Genomic DNA, 18,247 nt, shown 5'->3' with positions numbered 1-18,247 from the left:
GCACTCTGCTGCCCTGGCTGGAGTACAGTGATGCAATCTCAGCTCATTGCAACCTCCACCTCCCGGGCTCAGGTGATTCTCCTTCCTCAGCCTCCTGAGTAGCGGAGACTACAGGCACACACCACCACACTCGGCTAATTGTTGTATTTTTAGTAGAGACGGGGTTTCACCATGTTGGCCAGGCGCGTCTTGAGCTCCTGACCTCAAGGGATTCACCCGCCTTGGCCTCCCAAAGTGCTGGCATTACAGGCATGAGCCACCACGCCCAGCCCAAAAAAGTTTTCCAAATTGAATCAAAACTTTTAGATCCTGAATTGAGAGCATCACGTGACAAAAAATAGGGTATGATGTTGCAGTGTTCAGACCCCGGCTGACTAGAGCGGTTATCTCCTGATGTTATTAGGATTTTTAAAGTAGGGTAAAGGGGGGAAATGCAGTGTCACGATTTTGAGATTCTGTCAGAATGAGCTAGAAAGCAGCTGAAAAAAATTCATGTTGGATCAGGTATACTTCCCTCCAGATGACAGCTTTGAATTTGTACCTTTTGTAGTCTTTGGTCAAATTGCTGGTGACCAAAAGTAGCTGCCTTATGATTGCTGGATTTCTAGAAGGATTGGGACTGCCCAGCTGCTGTGTGAACTCACCTGTCACCTCTGCTCCCAGAGGCCTGACTTGTCACTTTGGCATATGTGCGGAGGACTTTGATTTCTGTTTTTTATTAAACACTAAGGTATATTTTGAAATATATACCTGAAAGATGCTCAGAACGGTGTGACTAATGCATTTTAAAACTGCATGCATTTGATTGCAATGAACCTTAACCTATTTTAGCCATGATATGGTGGGAGAATTCTCACACTGGATGACCAGCTAAGTTGTCAGTGTTTGATGCTGACACTTCAGTGGGCATCTGGCCCTCCATGAGCATTGGACTGTCATGAAGGGCCCGATCTCAACCGCTTCTCTTCTTCTCCTTCCCCCTTTCCCGCGTGCTCAGGGATGTGTCCTCCGAGTCGGACAATAACATCAGGCAGATCAACCAGGAGGCAGCGCACCGTCGCTTCCGCTCCCGCAGGCATATCAGTGAGGACTTGGAGCCCGAGCCCTCGGAGGGCGGGGATGTCCCCGAGGTACGATGTCACCAGAATGCTGCAAAGCCCGGCAGCTCCTTCTTCCCATGTTCTCCAGCTTGATTTTATATCATAGTTTCTTCTCTCAGTAAACATTGTTGAGAATGTAAAGATTACAGTGACACAGTGAATTAATTACCAGCTGGATATTAATTAACTTGAAAGTGACTATAAAAGTCGTATTTGACAAGGATATGTAGTTCTATATTGATAGAAATGGAAATAACATTATTTTTATTATTTTTTTTTTCAAGACAGTGTCTTGCTCTGTCTCCCAGGCTGGAGTGCAGTGGTGCAATCTCAGCTCACTGCAAGCTCTGCCTCCTGGATTCAAGCAATTCTCCTGCCTCAGCCTCCTGAGTAGCTGGTATTACAGGCACGCACCACCATACCTGGCTAGTTTTTGTATTTGTAGTAGATATGGGTTTCACCATGTTGACCAGGATGGTCTCAATCTCCTGACCTTGTGATCCGCTCACTGCCTTAGCCTCCCGAAGTGCTGGGATTACAGGCACATGCCATCACACTGGCTAATTTTTTTTCTTTTTTTTTTTTTTTTCCCTGTATTTTTTGTAGAGACGGGGTTTCACCATGTTGGCCAGGCTGGTCTTGAACTCCTGACCTCATAATCCACCCACCTCGGCCTTCCAAAGTGCTGGGATTACAGGTGTGAGCCACTGCGTCCAGCCCACATTATTTTTCAGTATGAAAATCTTAAGATATTTTTACTTTGTAATTTATTTTTCACCAGGGTCTAACCATGTCTCATTAAATGACAACTTGTTTTTATCATAGTTAAGCTATCGAATGAGCCCTGTAACTTGTTTGGGTATCATATGCATATTTTTATTGAGTCGCTTTGACACTTGAAAGAGATTTGTTACCATGAAAATATAAATTTAGGTGAATAGAAATGTGTAATTTTCCCTTTAAATAGTTACGGTATGTTACTTAAAACGTTATGAAATAAATAACAGATTAGCCATAATCTTTCATGCTGTCTTATCAGCTCTGTTTATGTACTAAAAATCCATTCTTCTTAGACATTGTGTTAGGAAGGTCATTCACAATGCAGTGATTCAACTTGGAAAAGCAAAAGTAATGATTCCATAATACGTTCACTCTAAGTTATTTTATACCATTGTTTAATTACAGCATATAGCTTCTATACTGCTGTCATGGTGAATCCTCAGTGGTTAAAAGTAAAGAAAATCCATGACAATTGTTTGTAAACTCCAGAGAAGCATGTGTGTGTGTTTGGTTTTTTGCCCACACATATAGTAACAAGTGTTGGAAATCAGTCACTGTTCAGAGAGGCAGTGTTATAAAGTGGGTAAGAGCACAGCCTCTGTCTGGAACCATGCCTCTTTGATTCACATCATGGCCCTACAACTTGCTAGCTGTTACCTTGGGCAAGTTATTCTCTGTGCCTCAGTTTCCTCATCTGTTAATTGGGGGAGGAGTCATATCTTCCTCATGATGATTGTGAAGGTTGTGTGCCTCATGAGAGGCACTTAGTAGGTGTTAATTGTAGTTACCACTATGGCTATTGTTGTTACATAGCTTTGTTGGGGAGCTGGGTGGATCCCCAGTTCCTAGCATTTACCCCAGTGTCTCTTTCTCTGAAAGCCTTGGGAGACCATTTCAGAGGAAGTGAATATCGCTGGAGACTCTCTCGGTCTGGCTCTGCCCCCACCACCGGCCTCCCCAGGATCTCGGACCAGCCCTCAGGAGTTGTCAGAGGAACTGAGCAGAAGGCTTCAGATCACTCCAGATTCCAATGGGGAACAGTTCAGCTCTTTGGTTGTAAGTAGTGGCCTTGTTTGAAAGAAAAGCTGAGCAATGTTTTATTGTTTTTTGTTGCTTTAGGAGAATCTCTTATGTAAATAGTGACCAAGGGTCTTCCAGCTCCCAGCTAACTCTGACATTTTCCAAAGTTCCTCCTTCCCTAGGAGAAGCAGGGCTACACTAAAATTAGCCCAAGCAGGTGAGAATCTTTCTTGATTTGGAAGGCAGCTTTGCTCACCCCTATACCACTAACACTTTCTTGGTTTATAAAGAACGCAAAGAAGTAAAACTTCATGATGTCTGTAATTATTAGCTTTGACCTTGTAGAATTCCTTTCCCAGCCAAAAGGCTCATGAAAATAGTACCTTTATCACAAAGGTAGTATTTCACAGTAACAGTTAAAAGCCATCAGGCCTAATCAGTCCTCTTAAGTCATATTCTGCAGGATTTATCATTCTCGTTTCGCTGATAAGGGCATGATGCTTAAGTGGCTCATCCAAAACAAGGTTTGAATGGGAGATAGAAGACATCTCCTAAGTCCCAGAATATGAACCTTGAGAAAGGTTGTGAAATTGTGACACTGTCATCAAGGTAGCATTTTAACTTGGGCTCTCCACCATCAGAAACATACTTTCTAGAAGCTTCAGATGGGCTTAATGCCTGAGCCCAATGGAATCAGTCCCAAAGACTTCCATGTTTGACAATATAAAACTGTGCAGAAATAACCCATAGAAAATCCCTGCTTATGCTTAGAATTAAGAGCAAATGAAGTCTCAGTGTTTCTCAAGAAACTGAACTTAAAGGTGTGCAATAAGGCCGGGCGCGGTGGCTCAAGGCTGTAATCCCAGCACTTTGGGAGGCCGAGACGGGCAGATCACGAGGTCAGGAGATCGAGACCATCCTGGCTAACACGGTGAAACCCTGTCTCTACTAAAAAATATGAAAAACTAGCCAGGTGAGGTGGTGGGTGCCTGTAGTCCCAGCTACCCGGGAGGCTGAGGCAGGAGAATGGCGTAAACCTGGGAGGCGGAGCTTACAGTGAGCTGAGATCTAGCCACTGCACTCCAGCCTGGGGGACAGAGCGAGACTCCGTCTCAAAAAAAAAAAGGTGTGCAATAGTAGATGATGGTAGTCACTCCACTGAAAATAGCATCCTAAAAAAAGTAATCATTACTGTGACCATAACCAACAGAAATGATAGCACTGCATGCAATGTAAAAGCAGGTAAGTACTCACAAATTGTTACTTTTGATTATGGTGTTTTTATTTTAAAAGACACTATAGGCCTCTATTACATGAATTGCATTTGTCATTCAGTTAATGTGATTTCACATTAAAATTCTGTGACTTTTTCAAAAAGAGATGTGTCACCAAGATGAAAATGTAGTACTAAATGGACAGGATAAAAGAGATTGCATATATATGGGATATTTGAATTGGTAAAACTGTTGTTATAGAAACAACATAAACAATGAAGCCCTGTTTTTAAAACCTGTAAAACCAAGGAGGTACCACAGAATCCATGGCAGTAACACACCTTTAGTAAACCAAGTAAACATCGTAATTTTCTTCAGCATTAGTAGTAAGTTAGCAATTCTAGTTCTTTGAATGGGGAGCTCCTGCATTTAATTATTCTAGATGCATGAAATATCCTTAAGACCCAAATACAATATTGTATTATTTTCACATCGTGTTCACTGTTAAATGAGAGTCAAATAGGATATTTGCTTATCGGGATTACTCTGTATTCAAGGGCAAGAACTTGAGCTTTGGCTGGGCGCAGTGGCTCATGCTTGTAGTGCCAGCACTTTGAGAGGCTGAAGCAGGCAGATCACCTGAGGTCAGGAGTTCAAGACCAGCCTGGCCAACATGGTGAAACCCTGTCTCTACTAAAAATGCAAAACTTAGCTGAGTGTGGTGGGGTGCACCTGTAGTTCCAGCTACTCAGGAGGCCGAGGCACAAAAATTTCTTGAACGCGGGAGGCAGAGGTTGCAGTGAGCCAAGATCACGCCACTGCACTCCAGCCTGAGCAACAGTGACGCTTTTATTAAAGACTGATTCTTTCACAGTAACCAGTGTGGAAAGATGTGAATTGTCCCCCATCCCTACCACAGAGTCATCTTGTACCATTTACTTATCACAAAATATTAAAAATGAGTGAATACTAGAAATTGATACCATGGATAAACTTGCTGATAAGGAGACTCTGGCTTCTGTGTGTGACCTGCTGCTAATCTTCATTCCTGTCAGTTAGGCTTCATTTAACCACATAGACTAATACAAACAAGTGAGAGGAATATTAGACACTACGCACTGTATCTTTTTTTATTTTAGCTTGATCTCACTATTTTTGATTATTCCTGTCTTTACTACTTGAAGTCCGCTTAGAAGCTGAAATTGGCTGAGCATGGAGGCTCACGCCTGTAATCCCAGTACTTTGGGAGGCCGAGGTGCGTGAATCACCGGAGGTCAGGAGGTCGAGACCAGCCTGACCAATATGGGGAAACCCATCTCTACTAAAAATATAAAAAATTAGCCGAGTGTAATGGTGGGGGCTTGTAGTCCCAGCTACTCAGGAGGCTGAGACAGGAGAATCGCTGGAACCTGAGAGGCAGAGGTTGCAGTGAGCTGAGATCACGCCACTGCACTCCAGCCTGGGCAGTAGAACAAGACTCGGTCTCAAGAAAAAAAGAAGCAGCAGCAGCTAAAATTATAAATACCAGATCTTTCAGAAGTAGGCCAAGATGATGTCTGAGCTCCTCTGAATATAGGATGCAACTGACTCTTTGTCAATTGTAATAATCAATAAATGTGGGTAGCCACATATCACTATTTCTTCCTCTCTTTCCTTCTATTCACATCACATTAAAATTTACCTGGCGGGTGCATCTTAAAGCAAACTACAAGACTGCTAGCTTCTTCCTGTTGGTAAAGCAGCATTAGAGTGTTGCAGAGTCCTGTTGAGTCTCCTTTCCGAAAGCTTTGGTCTCCTCTTATTTTTGCCATTAATTCTAAGGACCAATCAAAATTCCAGTCTGCTTAACTGAAAATTAAAGTGGAAGATGACTTTTTCAAGGATGGCTGTCCTTGCTCTGAAAAGATGTTTCATTTAATTACCTTCTAATATCGAAGAGCGGTGAATATGGTTGAGTGATGTATTTGTTAAACCAATGAAAGTTGTTTTTAAGAATATATTTCTTGATGCTTCCTGTCTTTTCCTCTCCTTCCAGCAAAGAGAACCCTCCTCAAGGTTGAGGTCATGCAGTGTCACCGATGCGGTTGCAGAACAGGGCCATCTACCACCGGTAACCCATGCTAATTTCCAGTCATCAGTTAACTTTTTGGGCTTTCATTTACAATCATCTGGGCTGCTGCAAAAAGAGTTTTTCCTGTGTAAATTTATTTACCGTATAAATGAGATGTTTTTAAATTTCCTGGCAAATTGCCCTAGGAAAGTGGATTTCCAGTACAGAGAATTGTTACTGCCACCCATCTCTAAAATGCTGGAACCTTCACTGCTTTAGTTTTTCATCCAAATTTATACCAATTTTGATTTGCTCACTTAAACTTCTTGGTATATTCGTAATTCCTTTTACTTTACTGAGTTACTATAGTTATGCTCCAGTGATCTGTACTTTGAAAACACGAGTCCCTTTAACCGGGAAGAACTCTTCTGGGCGACCATCCACATGTTCCTTTCCCTTCCTAATGACCTGAAGTCTGAACTCTACAGAGCCCCGTACCTTCTCTTTAAAGGCAGCTCTGCTCACCAGGAATTGGCTATAATTCTTTCCAACTCTCTCATCATTTTAATAGCTATCAGCAAATGTAGAAGTGTAGGGAATTTTGTAACATCTGATGTATGTAAAAATAAATATTCAAGTTGGAAGCTAGACTAGAACTGCCTTGAGAGATGTTTGATGTACACATTAAAAATAAGAAATTTTACATAAATTTGTTTCTTCTTTTGGAGGTGAAAATATGTGGTTTTAATGTGTTCAATTTGATATTTTACCTTGACAGTTTTTGTCTGTTGCTATAAAACCTTGATCATTTTTAAGACTAATAATGTATTATGTATGAATTTGAAGGGGGAAAAGTGCATTTAAGGTTTTTGAAATCACAGTGTCTTCCCTCTCGTGTATGTTTTTTCTTGACTTCAAAGGACATTTCGGCCTAGGTTTTCATTTTTTATGTTTGAGAAAAAATTAATGAGTATACTAGTCAAGGAAGCAGCCAAAATAATCGAGTCATTTGTGACTTACGCTGGAGAGACTTAATAATAAGCTTGAGAAGAGCATCTTTTCTGGGATGGTTTCAGTACAGGGCCCCACAAACAAAACAATTAACTGAGATGGACTGGTGGGATCCTTCTCAGCCTCATGATCTGTGATTTTCCTTGAACGAATGGCACTTTCTCTCCTTTTCAAAATCAATGTCAATTTTATTTCCCAAAGAGCTCACTTTCCTGGAAACTGGTGATTCCTCCCTCTTTCTTTGTACTTTGTGATGCTGTAAACTCACTGATCACCAGTGGCCTCTTGAGTTTTGAGTGTTGGCGGATTTTAGAATCTGCTAATTATTTGATAATGGGGGGCAAAACCAGACCAGCTTTCCATTTTTCTCTAAGGCAGCTCACTCTTTTGAGGTTGTCATTGTTTACCCAGATCAAGGATGAGCCACCTCGGGTGGCATAGGGGTCAGCTTCCTTTGTGCTACTGGTCATCAGCGACTGCTCGGCTTTGTCTGGACAGAGCGGGTTTCAGGGATTCTGATCTCATGTCACCTGCCTTACAGCGCTGCCACAGCAGTGGTCCCTGATTCAGACAGCCGTGGGTCATCCCCTAAGTGCATTTTACTGATGTAAATTATCATTCACAGCCCAGTGCCCCAGCTAGGAGAGCACGTTCATCAACTGTCACGGGTGGTGAGGAACCAACGGTAATGATCCACTTTATCAGACATCAATGGCAAGAGGCTGTGGGGCAGTTTTAATATTTCATGTAGTGGTGAATATACGCTCTTTTTAAAAATAAGATTAGCTCCTCTGTGCTACAAAGCTGCACACATTTCTTATTTTAGGCTTCTCGTTTTGGGATTATTTAAAGGTACTGGGTAAGATAGAATGATTTTTTAGTTCCACATAATTTTCTCAGGAATACTATCAGGCTTTGGTTAAGTGCGTTTAACTTGACCATTTAGAAGATATTTTTGGCTTTAAGTGTTTGTACTCCTGATAAGTTTTTCCTTTTCATTAGAATGCGTGGTGAAAATAATTTGGTTGGAAGATAATCAGAGAAGCCACAGGAATTGCATGAGACTGAGTGTGATTTCTGGGTGTGCCCAGGGCCATTCTCTTTTCTGTATCTCCCCTGCCACATTTCTAACAGGGGGTTAGACTTTTCTTGTCTCCAGAATGCACCAGTGACCCTTTCTGTGCCACGAGGGGGTCTCCTCACAGGATTGAACAAGTTTCCATAATACCAGGGGAGCATAATTAAGATATATAAGTGATCTAGAAAAATTGATGTTTCTGTAAGCCAACCATTCTTATTCATCATTTTGACTAATTTATGGTATTCTTGTTTGTGGGTGACTTAGATTTGACCATGTATTTTAATTGCCTGTTTTCTACTTGATCCCTGAAGTTAGGCTAGCTTGTAGTTTATGCTTTGCACTGCAGTAGCTGTTTAAAGAATTTCCTTATTGTTTCACCTGTGTTGTATTTTGCTGTAACTGCTCATTACTTGCGGATAGCTTTACGTATACAATTGCTGATTTTCTAAAAGATGTTGATGACTTCAATTTAATGCTCAGCATTGTACAGGGGAAATTCAAACTGGCAACAGTCAGCCCCGGAACACTCAGCTCAGGTTAAGGTATTGAGCTACGGTGGTTTACGTGAGTCATGTGTTGAGTGAGGCCGCCTCCAGTAGAATTCAAGAAATTCTACATGAACTATTTCCCACTGTGCATTTACAATTTCTGTGGGAGTAGTGGAGCTTCGAGGGGGACAAGATCATTTTGTGAAGTAATTTTAGTAGAATTCAGTGCTGATGAACATCATCTGTATATCACCTATTTTTGTATTTTGTTGGCCTTGCAACCTGCTTGTAGCTTTGGAGAGTTGTGGTAGCTGATGTAGTAAATGAAGTGTGAATGGAATCATTGCAGTACCAGGCTCCATGGCAAGGGTCACCTGGCAGGACAAGGTGACCCCTCTGAATGAGATCACGGGTGGCACTTTAGACTGCCCTTTTCTTGCCTTCTTGCCTGCACTCTCCCCTCCCCGTCACTGAGTTTCAGCATGGGTTGGGTTTTTTCTTCCCACAGGCTTGGCAATATTCGTTCCTAAGCGTTTCATCTACTCTGGTAGAAGAGATAGATCTCCCTACCTAGTTAGGTTTGAAAGGATCACATCCGTTTCTCTTCAGCTGTATCCTGCATGTGTCTCTTCCACAGGTTAATTTATAGTATTCTTGTTTGTATGGTATTCTCTTCCATCCTTTGTCATAAGTGCCCTTGACTTTCTGTCTTGCAATTCTGTCTCTTCACCCCGTGTTTCCCTCTTCGGTATCCCCTCTGTTCCTCTGCCCGTCACTCACACTGAAGTGTATTGTCCTGGGCTGGAGCCACCGTGGGATTATATCATCTCACTCCGCGTGTGCTCTCTCAGACGTACGGCTGTGTACACATAGGTACACATTGTGCCACTTTATTTTATTTTTTTTAAATGGGATGTTGTATATACATTACTCAGCAACTTGATTTTTTTTTTTTACTTATGGTCATTCTTCTGGGACATGTTAATAATTACACAATATTCAGTGATGTGAAGGCACTAGGATGTTAATTTCCCAAAATTCAAGGACTTTCCGCTCCCCCTACCCTGCCCTTTTGACTCCATACGCTGTGCTGAAGTAACCGTCCTGGTATAGCTTTCTTTCTATGATAGTGCTTTCATTCCTGTAGTCTAATAAACAGGCACTGATTCTCAGCCAAGAAACCACAGCCCTTTGATTTAAGGCAAATGAATGCACAGTGCTCTCACTTTCTGGCAGACTAAGCCAGGGCCCTCCCCATGAGATAAAAGGAGAGGGATATCACAGTCTTTTCAGTCTTTGTTGTATATATTCTAAAAATACACAAGGCCACCAGTACAGGGTTGGTGCAAGTCTTGGCAAATCTGTGATGGTCAGCATCAAAGTGGTTATTTTTAAAAGCATATTGAAACTTCTGCAGCTTACAATCATGTTCTTTATTTTAATGAAAGAGCCACTAGGAAGTTCTAGCTAATGGCTTTTGGGCATCACAAAGCAGTAGTGTATTCAGTCTACGATGAAAAGCTGTGAAATGTTAAGCTAAGTCGCAATTTCTAACTGGTTTCTTGATTACTTTTTTGTTAAGCTAGTGTGGAACATGCTCACAAGCATAGAACAGCAGGAGGCTGGTTTTGGCTTCGTGGCGGGCCCTTCCATGGTCTGTCTGTAGAAGCTGAGTCCTGCCCCCTCAACTAGCCACGCAGGGTGGGAGGCAGTGTGAGTTACAAATGAAATCATCAGCACAGGTTGTTCTTTGTGGTCATTTGGAAAGAACACTGTAAAGAAACATCTCCAAATGGCCCTCTCACATAAATATAACTAAATTACAGGTTGCCAGTTCAGTTCTCAATAGAAGAGAGAATGAACATTTTAATCAAATTCAGTGTTCTGTACTACACGCGTAATTTTCCACAAACTGATTAGTGCTGTTCACTGTGGCTGTATGAAAGTAACCTGTATGGCCGGGTGCAGTGGCTCACACCGGTAATCCCAGCACTTTGAGAGGCCGAAGCGGGTGGATCACCTGAAGTCAGCAGTTCGAGACCAGCCTGACCAACATGGTGAAACCCCCCTGCTACTAAAAATACAAAAATTAGCTGGGCATGGTGGCGCGCGTGTGTAATCCCAGCTACTCGGGAGGCTGAGACAGGAGAATCACTTGAACGTGGGAGGCGGAGGTTGCAGTGAGTGGAGATTGCGCCACGGTACTCCAGCCTGGGTGACAGAGCGAGACTATGTCTCAAAAAAAAAAAGGAAAAAAACAAAGTAACCTGGTGGTTAGAATTCATACAGCTTTAGGATTCCGTTCTGAGATGATCTGTGACACATCCAAGTGCGTTCAGTTTATCAGTTGCCTCCTCAGTGTCCTTTCCAGAGATTCAGTAACTGCAAAAATATCCTTAAGGTTTCCAGAGCTGAGTTTTCCAGGGGCAGGACGGGGGAGTTGTGGGGGAGTTGTGGGAGGGAAGGGGCCTGGGAGAGGGGGAGGTGGATCACCAGAAGGGGAGGGCTCTGGGAAGAGGGACCTGAGAATGTAACAAATTCCATTTAGTATTTGACTGATTGGATAAACAATAGTAAGTCAAAACTTGATAGCACATACTTTGCCAGATATACTAATTGACCACGAACTTGGGTTACAACTTAGCTCAGCAGAGGAGTCCATTGAAGTGCCCAGATCCACGTAGCCCTTTGTGTTGGCATCCCTGCTAGAGGGGAGGGGAGGAAGGAGCTTCACTAGGACTGCGTGCTAATTCCTTGATGTTTAATATTCATGAAAGGATTAAGTCAGTGTTGATGTTTCTTCTGCTCCTGCTGAGTCTCCACACCTGGATCCAGAATGCTCTATGATCTGAGTCTTTCTGTCTTTATAAACTATCTTTATGGAGCTTTAGGACTTTATCTCGGGAAATGTTAAGGAAATGGTTGCTACATTTTTAGCAGAAGGTTTTCTTACGCATAATCTAAAATCAGCTGCTTCATGATCTTACACAGGTGATTCTTCTCTGAATTGTGCTTTTAAGCCTGTGAGGTTAGCATATTGCTTCTCTGTAGATGGGGTTTCCAAATTACTTGGCAGCGTCCTTGTTGGTGCTTTCTCTAATTTGAGATCCTGGGGTCCACCAAGGAACTCCAAGTGATCATCTTCACCAAGACACATTGTTGGTAGTGCAGGGAAGAGGTGGCATAAGCACAGGAAGAAGTTGGGTTCAGAGGAAATTTGTATCCTCAGCCTAATAGCAAGAAAATGACACCTGCTAAAATATCTGGAGGGACAGGAGAAGATCCTGGCTAGAGAAAGGAGGAGTACTCTAAAAGAAGCAGCTTCCTTTTGTAACCTCACATGAGAGGTTATTCCTAAGGCATGGGTTCCTATACTTTTAGATTCTCCTAGGAGCCGTGGTGTAGCTGTGGTCGGCTTCTGGTTTCTGAGCTTTTCCCCACTTAGAGCTGTTTTGCAGGCACAGACCTTACATGCATCACCTATGCGTTCAAGCCTTCCTGGGACAGCTCTGATCTCCAGCATCTGTCCCAGTGCCTCCATACATCATCAACACATCCTTGTTTTTCAGCGTTTCTCTATCCACACTGCATTTCTTAGACTGTTTCTCAGGGATCTTCTTGTGATCAAATGTGGACTGTCTAAATACAGTCACTCTATGTTGGACAGGTCTCTAAATCCAAAGACTGCCAAGCTGTGTTCGCCTTCAAAGAAACACACTTCTATCAGCGGACTTGGGTGCACACAGCCTCGGGTGTGAGGCTGGGTGCTGGGAGACTTCCTGAGCTGGGGCACACAGATGTCCTGGGTGGTACTCCAGATTATATGCTACTGTGTGACCGTCAGCATCCTAGAGAAGGGGCTGTGTGTTGGGATTTTAAAATTTTGCCCCAAAAGGTACAGTGTAAGGGTCCTAAGCTGATGGAGAAATTTAGGACTAAGCTAGAAGAGCACCCCATGGGAGCTACATCGAGGAGAAACTCAGAGCATCCCTCTCATACACAGTGACACTGGGCAGTTTGAAATACCTTTAAGCTCTACCCGGTTTGGCAGTGGAATTTAGTAGCCAGAACAGATGATAATGTTTTTCCCTTCCCCTATGATCACCTTAGCAGCAACCCTTTACATTTAAGACTACGGGGGTGTTAGAACCAAGTTCTGTAAGAATTTGGATCTGCAACTGTGTGGGGTTCATTCCACAGTAGATTTGAAGCTATTGGAAATCTATTGCTGTTTTCCAGACACTTGGAAGTATTTTCTATGTAAATAGAACTAATTAACTTTGTTTAGAGAAAATAATTATCTGGGTGTACATTTTTTTATTAAACTGATCAGAAATCAAATGCAAGGTATTAAATAATAATGATTTCTTGCACAAACAGCCATCAGTGGCCTATGTACATACCACGCCGGGTCTGCCTTCAGGCTGGGAAGAAAGAAAAGATGCTAAGGGGCGCACATACTATGTCAATCATAACAATCGAACCACAACTTGGACTCGACCTATCATGCAGGTACGAAGATCGCCATCCAACTTAAAACCGCAGGCCATAGAAGCCGAAATGTACATGACCGACCTCCCTCCCTGGTGTTTATATATTGTTCTGAAAGAGTCATATTTGTAAAAAGCTTTCTCACAAAGAAAATGCATTACTTTAAATACAATAATAGCCTAAGGAAGAATTTGCTTTTCAAATCAATTTATCACTGAATACATTTTTAAAATGTGAAGTGAAAGATATTTTCAAAGTAAGAGCCTATTACAGTGTGTAGCTTCTTCCCTGCCCCACCCCCGTACCCCCTGCCTTTAATCTGAGGCTAGTTTTTATGCTGGGCTAGTGATTCATTTTTATTTCCCTTGAATGTGTTTTCCCATCCTTTCCCCCATCATTATGTTTAATTATTTCCTCCACGCTTTAAATAGGCCAGACCTCTTATTATTGCTGTTTGCGTTGTTGTTTGGGTTCGCGCTCCTAATCACACACACAGGGAGATCCTCCTATGAAGCTAACTTGTTTTTGCCTCCAAAATAGCTTGCAGAAGATGGTGCGTCTGGATCAGCCACAAACAGTAACAACCATCTAATCGAGCCTCAGATCCGCCGGCCTCGTAGCCTCAGCTCGCCAACAGTAACTTTATCTGCCCCGCTGGAGGTGAGACGGTTACCTCATCTAACTGGACTCACTCTGTCCTGTGACTCCCATTCTTTCTTCTCTCTTAACTCTGCCTTCAGTTTGGCAGCCACCTCCTCTCTCTGATCAGTTGTTGTGTTGGTGGTGAAGGGTGTTCTTGTGCAGCCTTTCTACCTGCTTCTCTGTCTCGCCCAGTTAACATTCCTGGACTCTCTCACCTGATTCTCATTCTCATTTGGCTAAGGCCGCAGTGACTTGTGCTGGACGTGGGCACTCTTTTCAGGACTTCCACCATTCTTGTTGTGTTTCGCTTCTTTTTGCCTGTTACCTCATTAGAATTGCATAATCTGTCTTTCAAATACCAAGTGCTGATATTGAGTTTTTAAACATAGCTATTGCTTTGATCATTTTTTTTCTTTCGACTGTAGGGTCTTTCATTCTATGGGCATACATGTTTCTGATGCATATTTGCATATCTGCATCGTGGCTGGGCATCTGCTTGTGCTCTCTGTCGTGTTTGTATTGTTTTGGTGCCATCCTTTAACATCACAAATGTCAGAGTTAGAGAAGCCAAAGAGCAAAGGTTTGAGGTCCTAAGCTTGACTGTGTCTTAGAGACAACTGTGGGCTTCTCCATGCCCTGGGTCCAGATGCCGATAAGTGGGAATGGATGCTGTCTCTTCCATACTCTGATATGAATGTCATGGGTAACAACTGTGAGATTCCAGATCATTGTCTTTATTGATGTAGATTTTTCTTTTCTGTGCTCTAAAACTTGCCAATCTATTCTTCATTAGACTGTGAGCTCATTAAGAGCAAGGGCACGTTTTTCTCTACTCTGTAAAATCTCCATCCATAATGCTTAGTACAGAACAGTATTTTTGGTACATACTGAGTAGCTACCAAAGGATGGTGATTATAAGTACTTAATATTGTTGTGTGTTTATCCAACAGAGGAAATGTAAAGTTAGATTGATTTAAAAGTAAATGAATGACAGAAAACAGGTTTTGGGAATCTTCCCTCTTGTCCGCCTCCAAAGAGAAGCCTCCAACAATACCCAGGTACATTTTGGCACATTGGAATCGCAGCTGCTGAAGAGTTCTAATGCTAATTGTTATTCTTTAGGGTGCCAAGGACTCACCCGTACGTCGGGCTGTGAAAGACACCCTTTCCAACCCACAGTCCCCACAGCCATCACCTTACAACTCCCCCAAACCACAACACAAAGTCACACAGAGCTTCTTGCCACCCGGCTGGGAAATGAGGATAGCGCCAAACGGCCGGCCCTTCTTCATTGATCATAACACAAAGACCACAACCTGGGTAAGGCTGCTGCTTTTATTTGGCTCCGTTTTCACCGTGAAGTCTGGCATTAATTCCTTGATTTCCTTACTCAGTGTTTGTAGTTCCTGCAGAGGAATTAGACTGACTGTAAAGGGTGTTTCCAGAGGGTCTCCTCAGCCTGCATCTGGCCCCTGCACAAATGGGTGGGTGGGAGTGGGTGGGCACCGGCTGATAGCTGTCTTTGGTACTGGTGCTGGGACTGCCTTTTCTCCTGGGAAACTCTAGTTTAGACAGTTCACCATGCTGGATGGAAAGGTACTGTTCTGTGCTGTTAAGATTTTGTTCATTGATCCCATCTTACAAAATAAGGAGTTATAATCATTTTCCAATAGGAGTTATAATCATTTTCAAATAATTTTTTCTTTTGTCAGTTTCTTTTTGCACTTTTATTGGCATTACCCACCTTCTTTTGATTTGTCACTTCAGTTTTTACTGTTCACATCAGATCAGTATTCACACGTCTGAGCTACATTTCCGTGCCCTTAATCATGGGATAGGGGATGTACGGAGTGACTTTGGTTGTAAATCTGATACTCCTTTTTGTGATCATTTTGTCAAAATTGATTTTTCTTACCATGCAACTGTTTCATGTACTCCTGAATTGTACCCAAGAAAGAATCTGTACATTGTATTATCTTGAGCAAAATGAGATTAATCAAAGGTGAATATGCATATCTTTGTATTTCTCTGTCAGTTCTTTATTTCTTGAGCTGAATCAGTGGGTGGCTTTTTCAGTGTAGTATATAGTTCTTTTGAAAGTCAGTTGGTATTTTTCTGCTGTATAATCTCTATACCTGTAATTAAACTGAAATTGGTTCCCTTATTTCTGGCTATTTTTGATGCTGCAGATGGGTTTTCTTCCTGTTATGTCCCCATCGAATTGTCTAGCTAGAGCTAACTCAGAGTTTAACTTGGTCCTACTATTGTCTGTGCTACTTGTTCAAAACTGATGTTATGGGAATGCTGGTTGAATTTTGGTGATTGTCATTGGCCCTAGCTCTTTGGTCTTGGATCAGCAATAAACATACACCATTAATTCCCATTTCTAGTGATGGACATTAGGTGTGTCCATTTGATAGGCCAGCAGTCTTAGATTCAAGAACAAGCCCTGCTCAAGGGGATTTGGGCTGTCATTTTATGCCTTGCCCATTGGGTGGTATCAGTTCAGTCCAGCAGGTGTAGAGGGCGTGCTCCTAGAATCCTTTGACTCGTGGGACACTGTGTCTTCAAGGGCATTCTTGGCATTTGGGGCAGGGACATTTGTGCCTTCAGTTGCAGACCATTTAACTACCTTGGCTCCTGCCACCAGGTGCTGATAGTCACCACTACCCCCACCCCAACGTAGTGATGACCAGAAATGCCCTACACATTTCAAAACAGCCCTAAGTGAGAACCACTCTAAGAGCTCTTTCTATTTTGAAATAAGGGAATGGCCTGCCAAGAGAATTTCTCATTTAGATCTGGTAACATTCATTTGGTAAACTGATAACTGCTTCTAAGGCATATAATAACATGTAGGTTTGACTCCCCTACTAGTCTGCAGATAATGTTACAGATTTGCAGGTGAGCCAAGAGTAAGAGACAGGCAGCTCGTTGGAAAATACAGTAATGAAGGGTTTTTTTTTTTGTTTTTTTTTTTTATGTCTTTTTTCTTATTACCATGCAACCCCTGGCTGTCCTGCCGGTGTTCTCATTTACTATAGCACTGCTGTAATTTCAAGTCCTTAGCCAGAAACCGGCTCCAGAAATAAGGGCTAACGAATATAAAAGTAGATGGATTAGTGTAAGGAGCCACTGTGGCTTGCCAACATAAGCTATGATTTTAGTAATTTCAACTAGCTTAGTAATCAAATCCCCTAACCTTTTCACAGCCTTTCAAGCCACAACGGCAGTGTAATTGCAGCTGGGCAGATTGTATTTTAAATGAAACAGCACTCGCTTTATTTATTGCTTGCAACGTTGCTGAATGAAACCCATTTTTAATTTCCAGTTGTCCCTTTTTACCCAGATACTTGTTATTGACTAATTTACTGATTTAAAATTATAATCTGTTAGAACAACATTTTGTTACTGCTGCTAGTGTGGAAAATCCTCAAGGTAACAACTGGAAATTCCACAAGTTACTCCCCTTCTTAAGCAAATTCAGATGTGCTGACACAGCTGCTTTACTGCTTCTAAACAAAGGCCTAGGCAGGATTCTCCCTGCGGGAGACACACTCTAAATTGCCTGTTCATTTTGACAAAAGATGAAGAGCCAGAGAGACGCATAAAGATAATTTGCAGCTTAAAAATCTGCCTTGAGTTGGTTTTGGGGTTTGCTTTGATTTTTATTTTTAATTTATTTTATTTATTTTTCCATAGAGGTTGTACTAATTTTTATTTTCACCAACAGTGTATAAGCATTCTCATTTTGAAAGAGGAAGAGAACAAATGAGAGAACAGCGTAGCTATCCTTAGATTTGAGCATTAGAATAGAAAAAGGAAAAAAATTGGTAGTACAGGTTGAAAATGATGAAAATAACACTGCTTCCCCCATCAGCCTGGGCACTACTGATTCTTACACCAACCAGAAGCCTGAAAAGTATCAGGACATTTCCCCTCTATACATTGAGAAATTTAAAAAATTTATTGAAATATGTCATAAAACATGACCTTTTACAGACAGACACACAGATAAAGGCAGTATGCCATCAGTGTTTGGATAAAGTTTGGCCTTATTCTTTTTTTTTTTTTTTTTTTTTTTTGAGACAGAGTCTCACTCTCACCCAAGTTGAAGTGTAATAGTGCAATCTCAGCTCACTGCAACCTCTGTCTCCCGGGTTCAAGCAATTCTCTTGCCTCAGCCTCCTGAGTAGCTGGGATTACAGGCACATGCCACCACACCAGCTAATTTTTGTTTTGTTTTGGTACAGACGGGGTTCACCGTATTGGCCAGGCTGGTCTCGAACTCCTGACCTCAAGTGATCCTACCGCCTCGGCCTCCCAAAGTGCTGGAATTATGGGCATGAGACACCCTGCCGGGCCAAGTT

General features: G+C 42.2%; 1 protein-coding gene across 8 annotated transcripts in view; it reads left to right on the top strand.

Moving 5' to 3' along the window:
* The window catches only part of NEDD4L (neural precursor cell expressed, developmentally down-regulated 4-like, E3 ubiquitin protein ligase), a 385,794-nt gene that overhangs the window by 311,232 nt on the left and 56,315 nt on the right, over window positions 1–18,247 (top strand). For 4 of the 8 annotated variants that reach the window (XM_011971708.1, XM_011971704.1, XM_011971709.1 and 1 more), the window contains 7 exons: window positions 998–1,130; window positions 2,760–2,936; window positions 6,150–6,224; window positions 7,801–7,860; window positions 13,125–13,256; window positions 13,776–13,895; window positions 15,000–15,197. In XM_011971708.1, the coding sequence (XP_011827098.1) occupies window positions 998–1,130; window positions 2,760–2,936; window positions 6,150–6,224; window positions 7,801–7,860; window positions 13,125–13,256; window positions 13,776–13,895; window positions 15,000–15,197 (895 nt within the window). The remainder of the gene's footprint in view (window positions 1–997; window positions 1,131–2,759; window positions 2,937–6,149; window positions 6,225–7,800; window positions 7,861–13,124; window positions 13,257–13,775; window positions 13,896–14,999; window positions 15,198–18,247) is intronic. The other 4 variants (XM_011971705.1, XM_011971712.1, XM_011971711.1 and 1 more) reach the window with 1 other exon arrangement.

Source organism: Mandrillus leucophaeus, unplaced genomic scaffold (genome assembly GCF_000951045.1).
Source record: "Mandrillus leucophaeus isolate KB7577 unplaced genomic scaffold, Mleu.le_1.0 Scaffold124, whole genome shotgun sequence".
NCBI classification, from domain to species: Eukaryota; Metazoa; Chordata; class Mammalia; order Primates; family Cercopithecidae; genus Mandrillus; species Mandrillus leucophaeus.
This window is presented reverse-complemented; position numbering and strand designations above follow the sequence as displayed.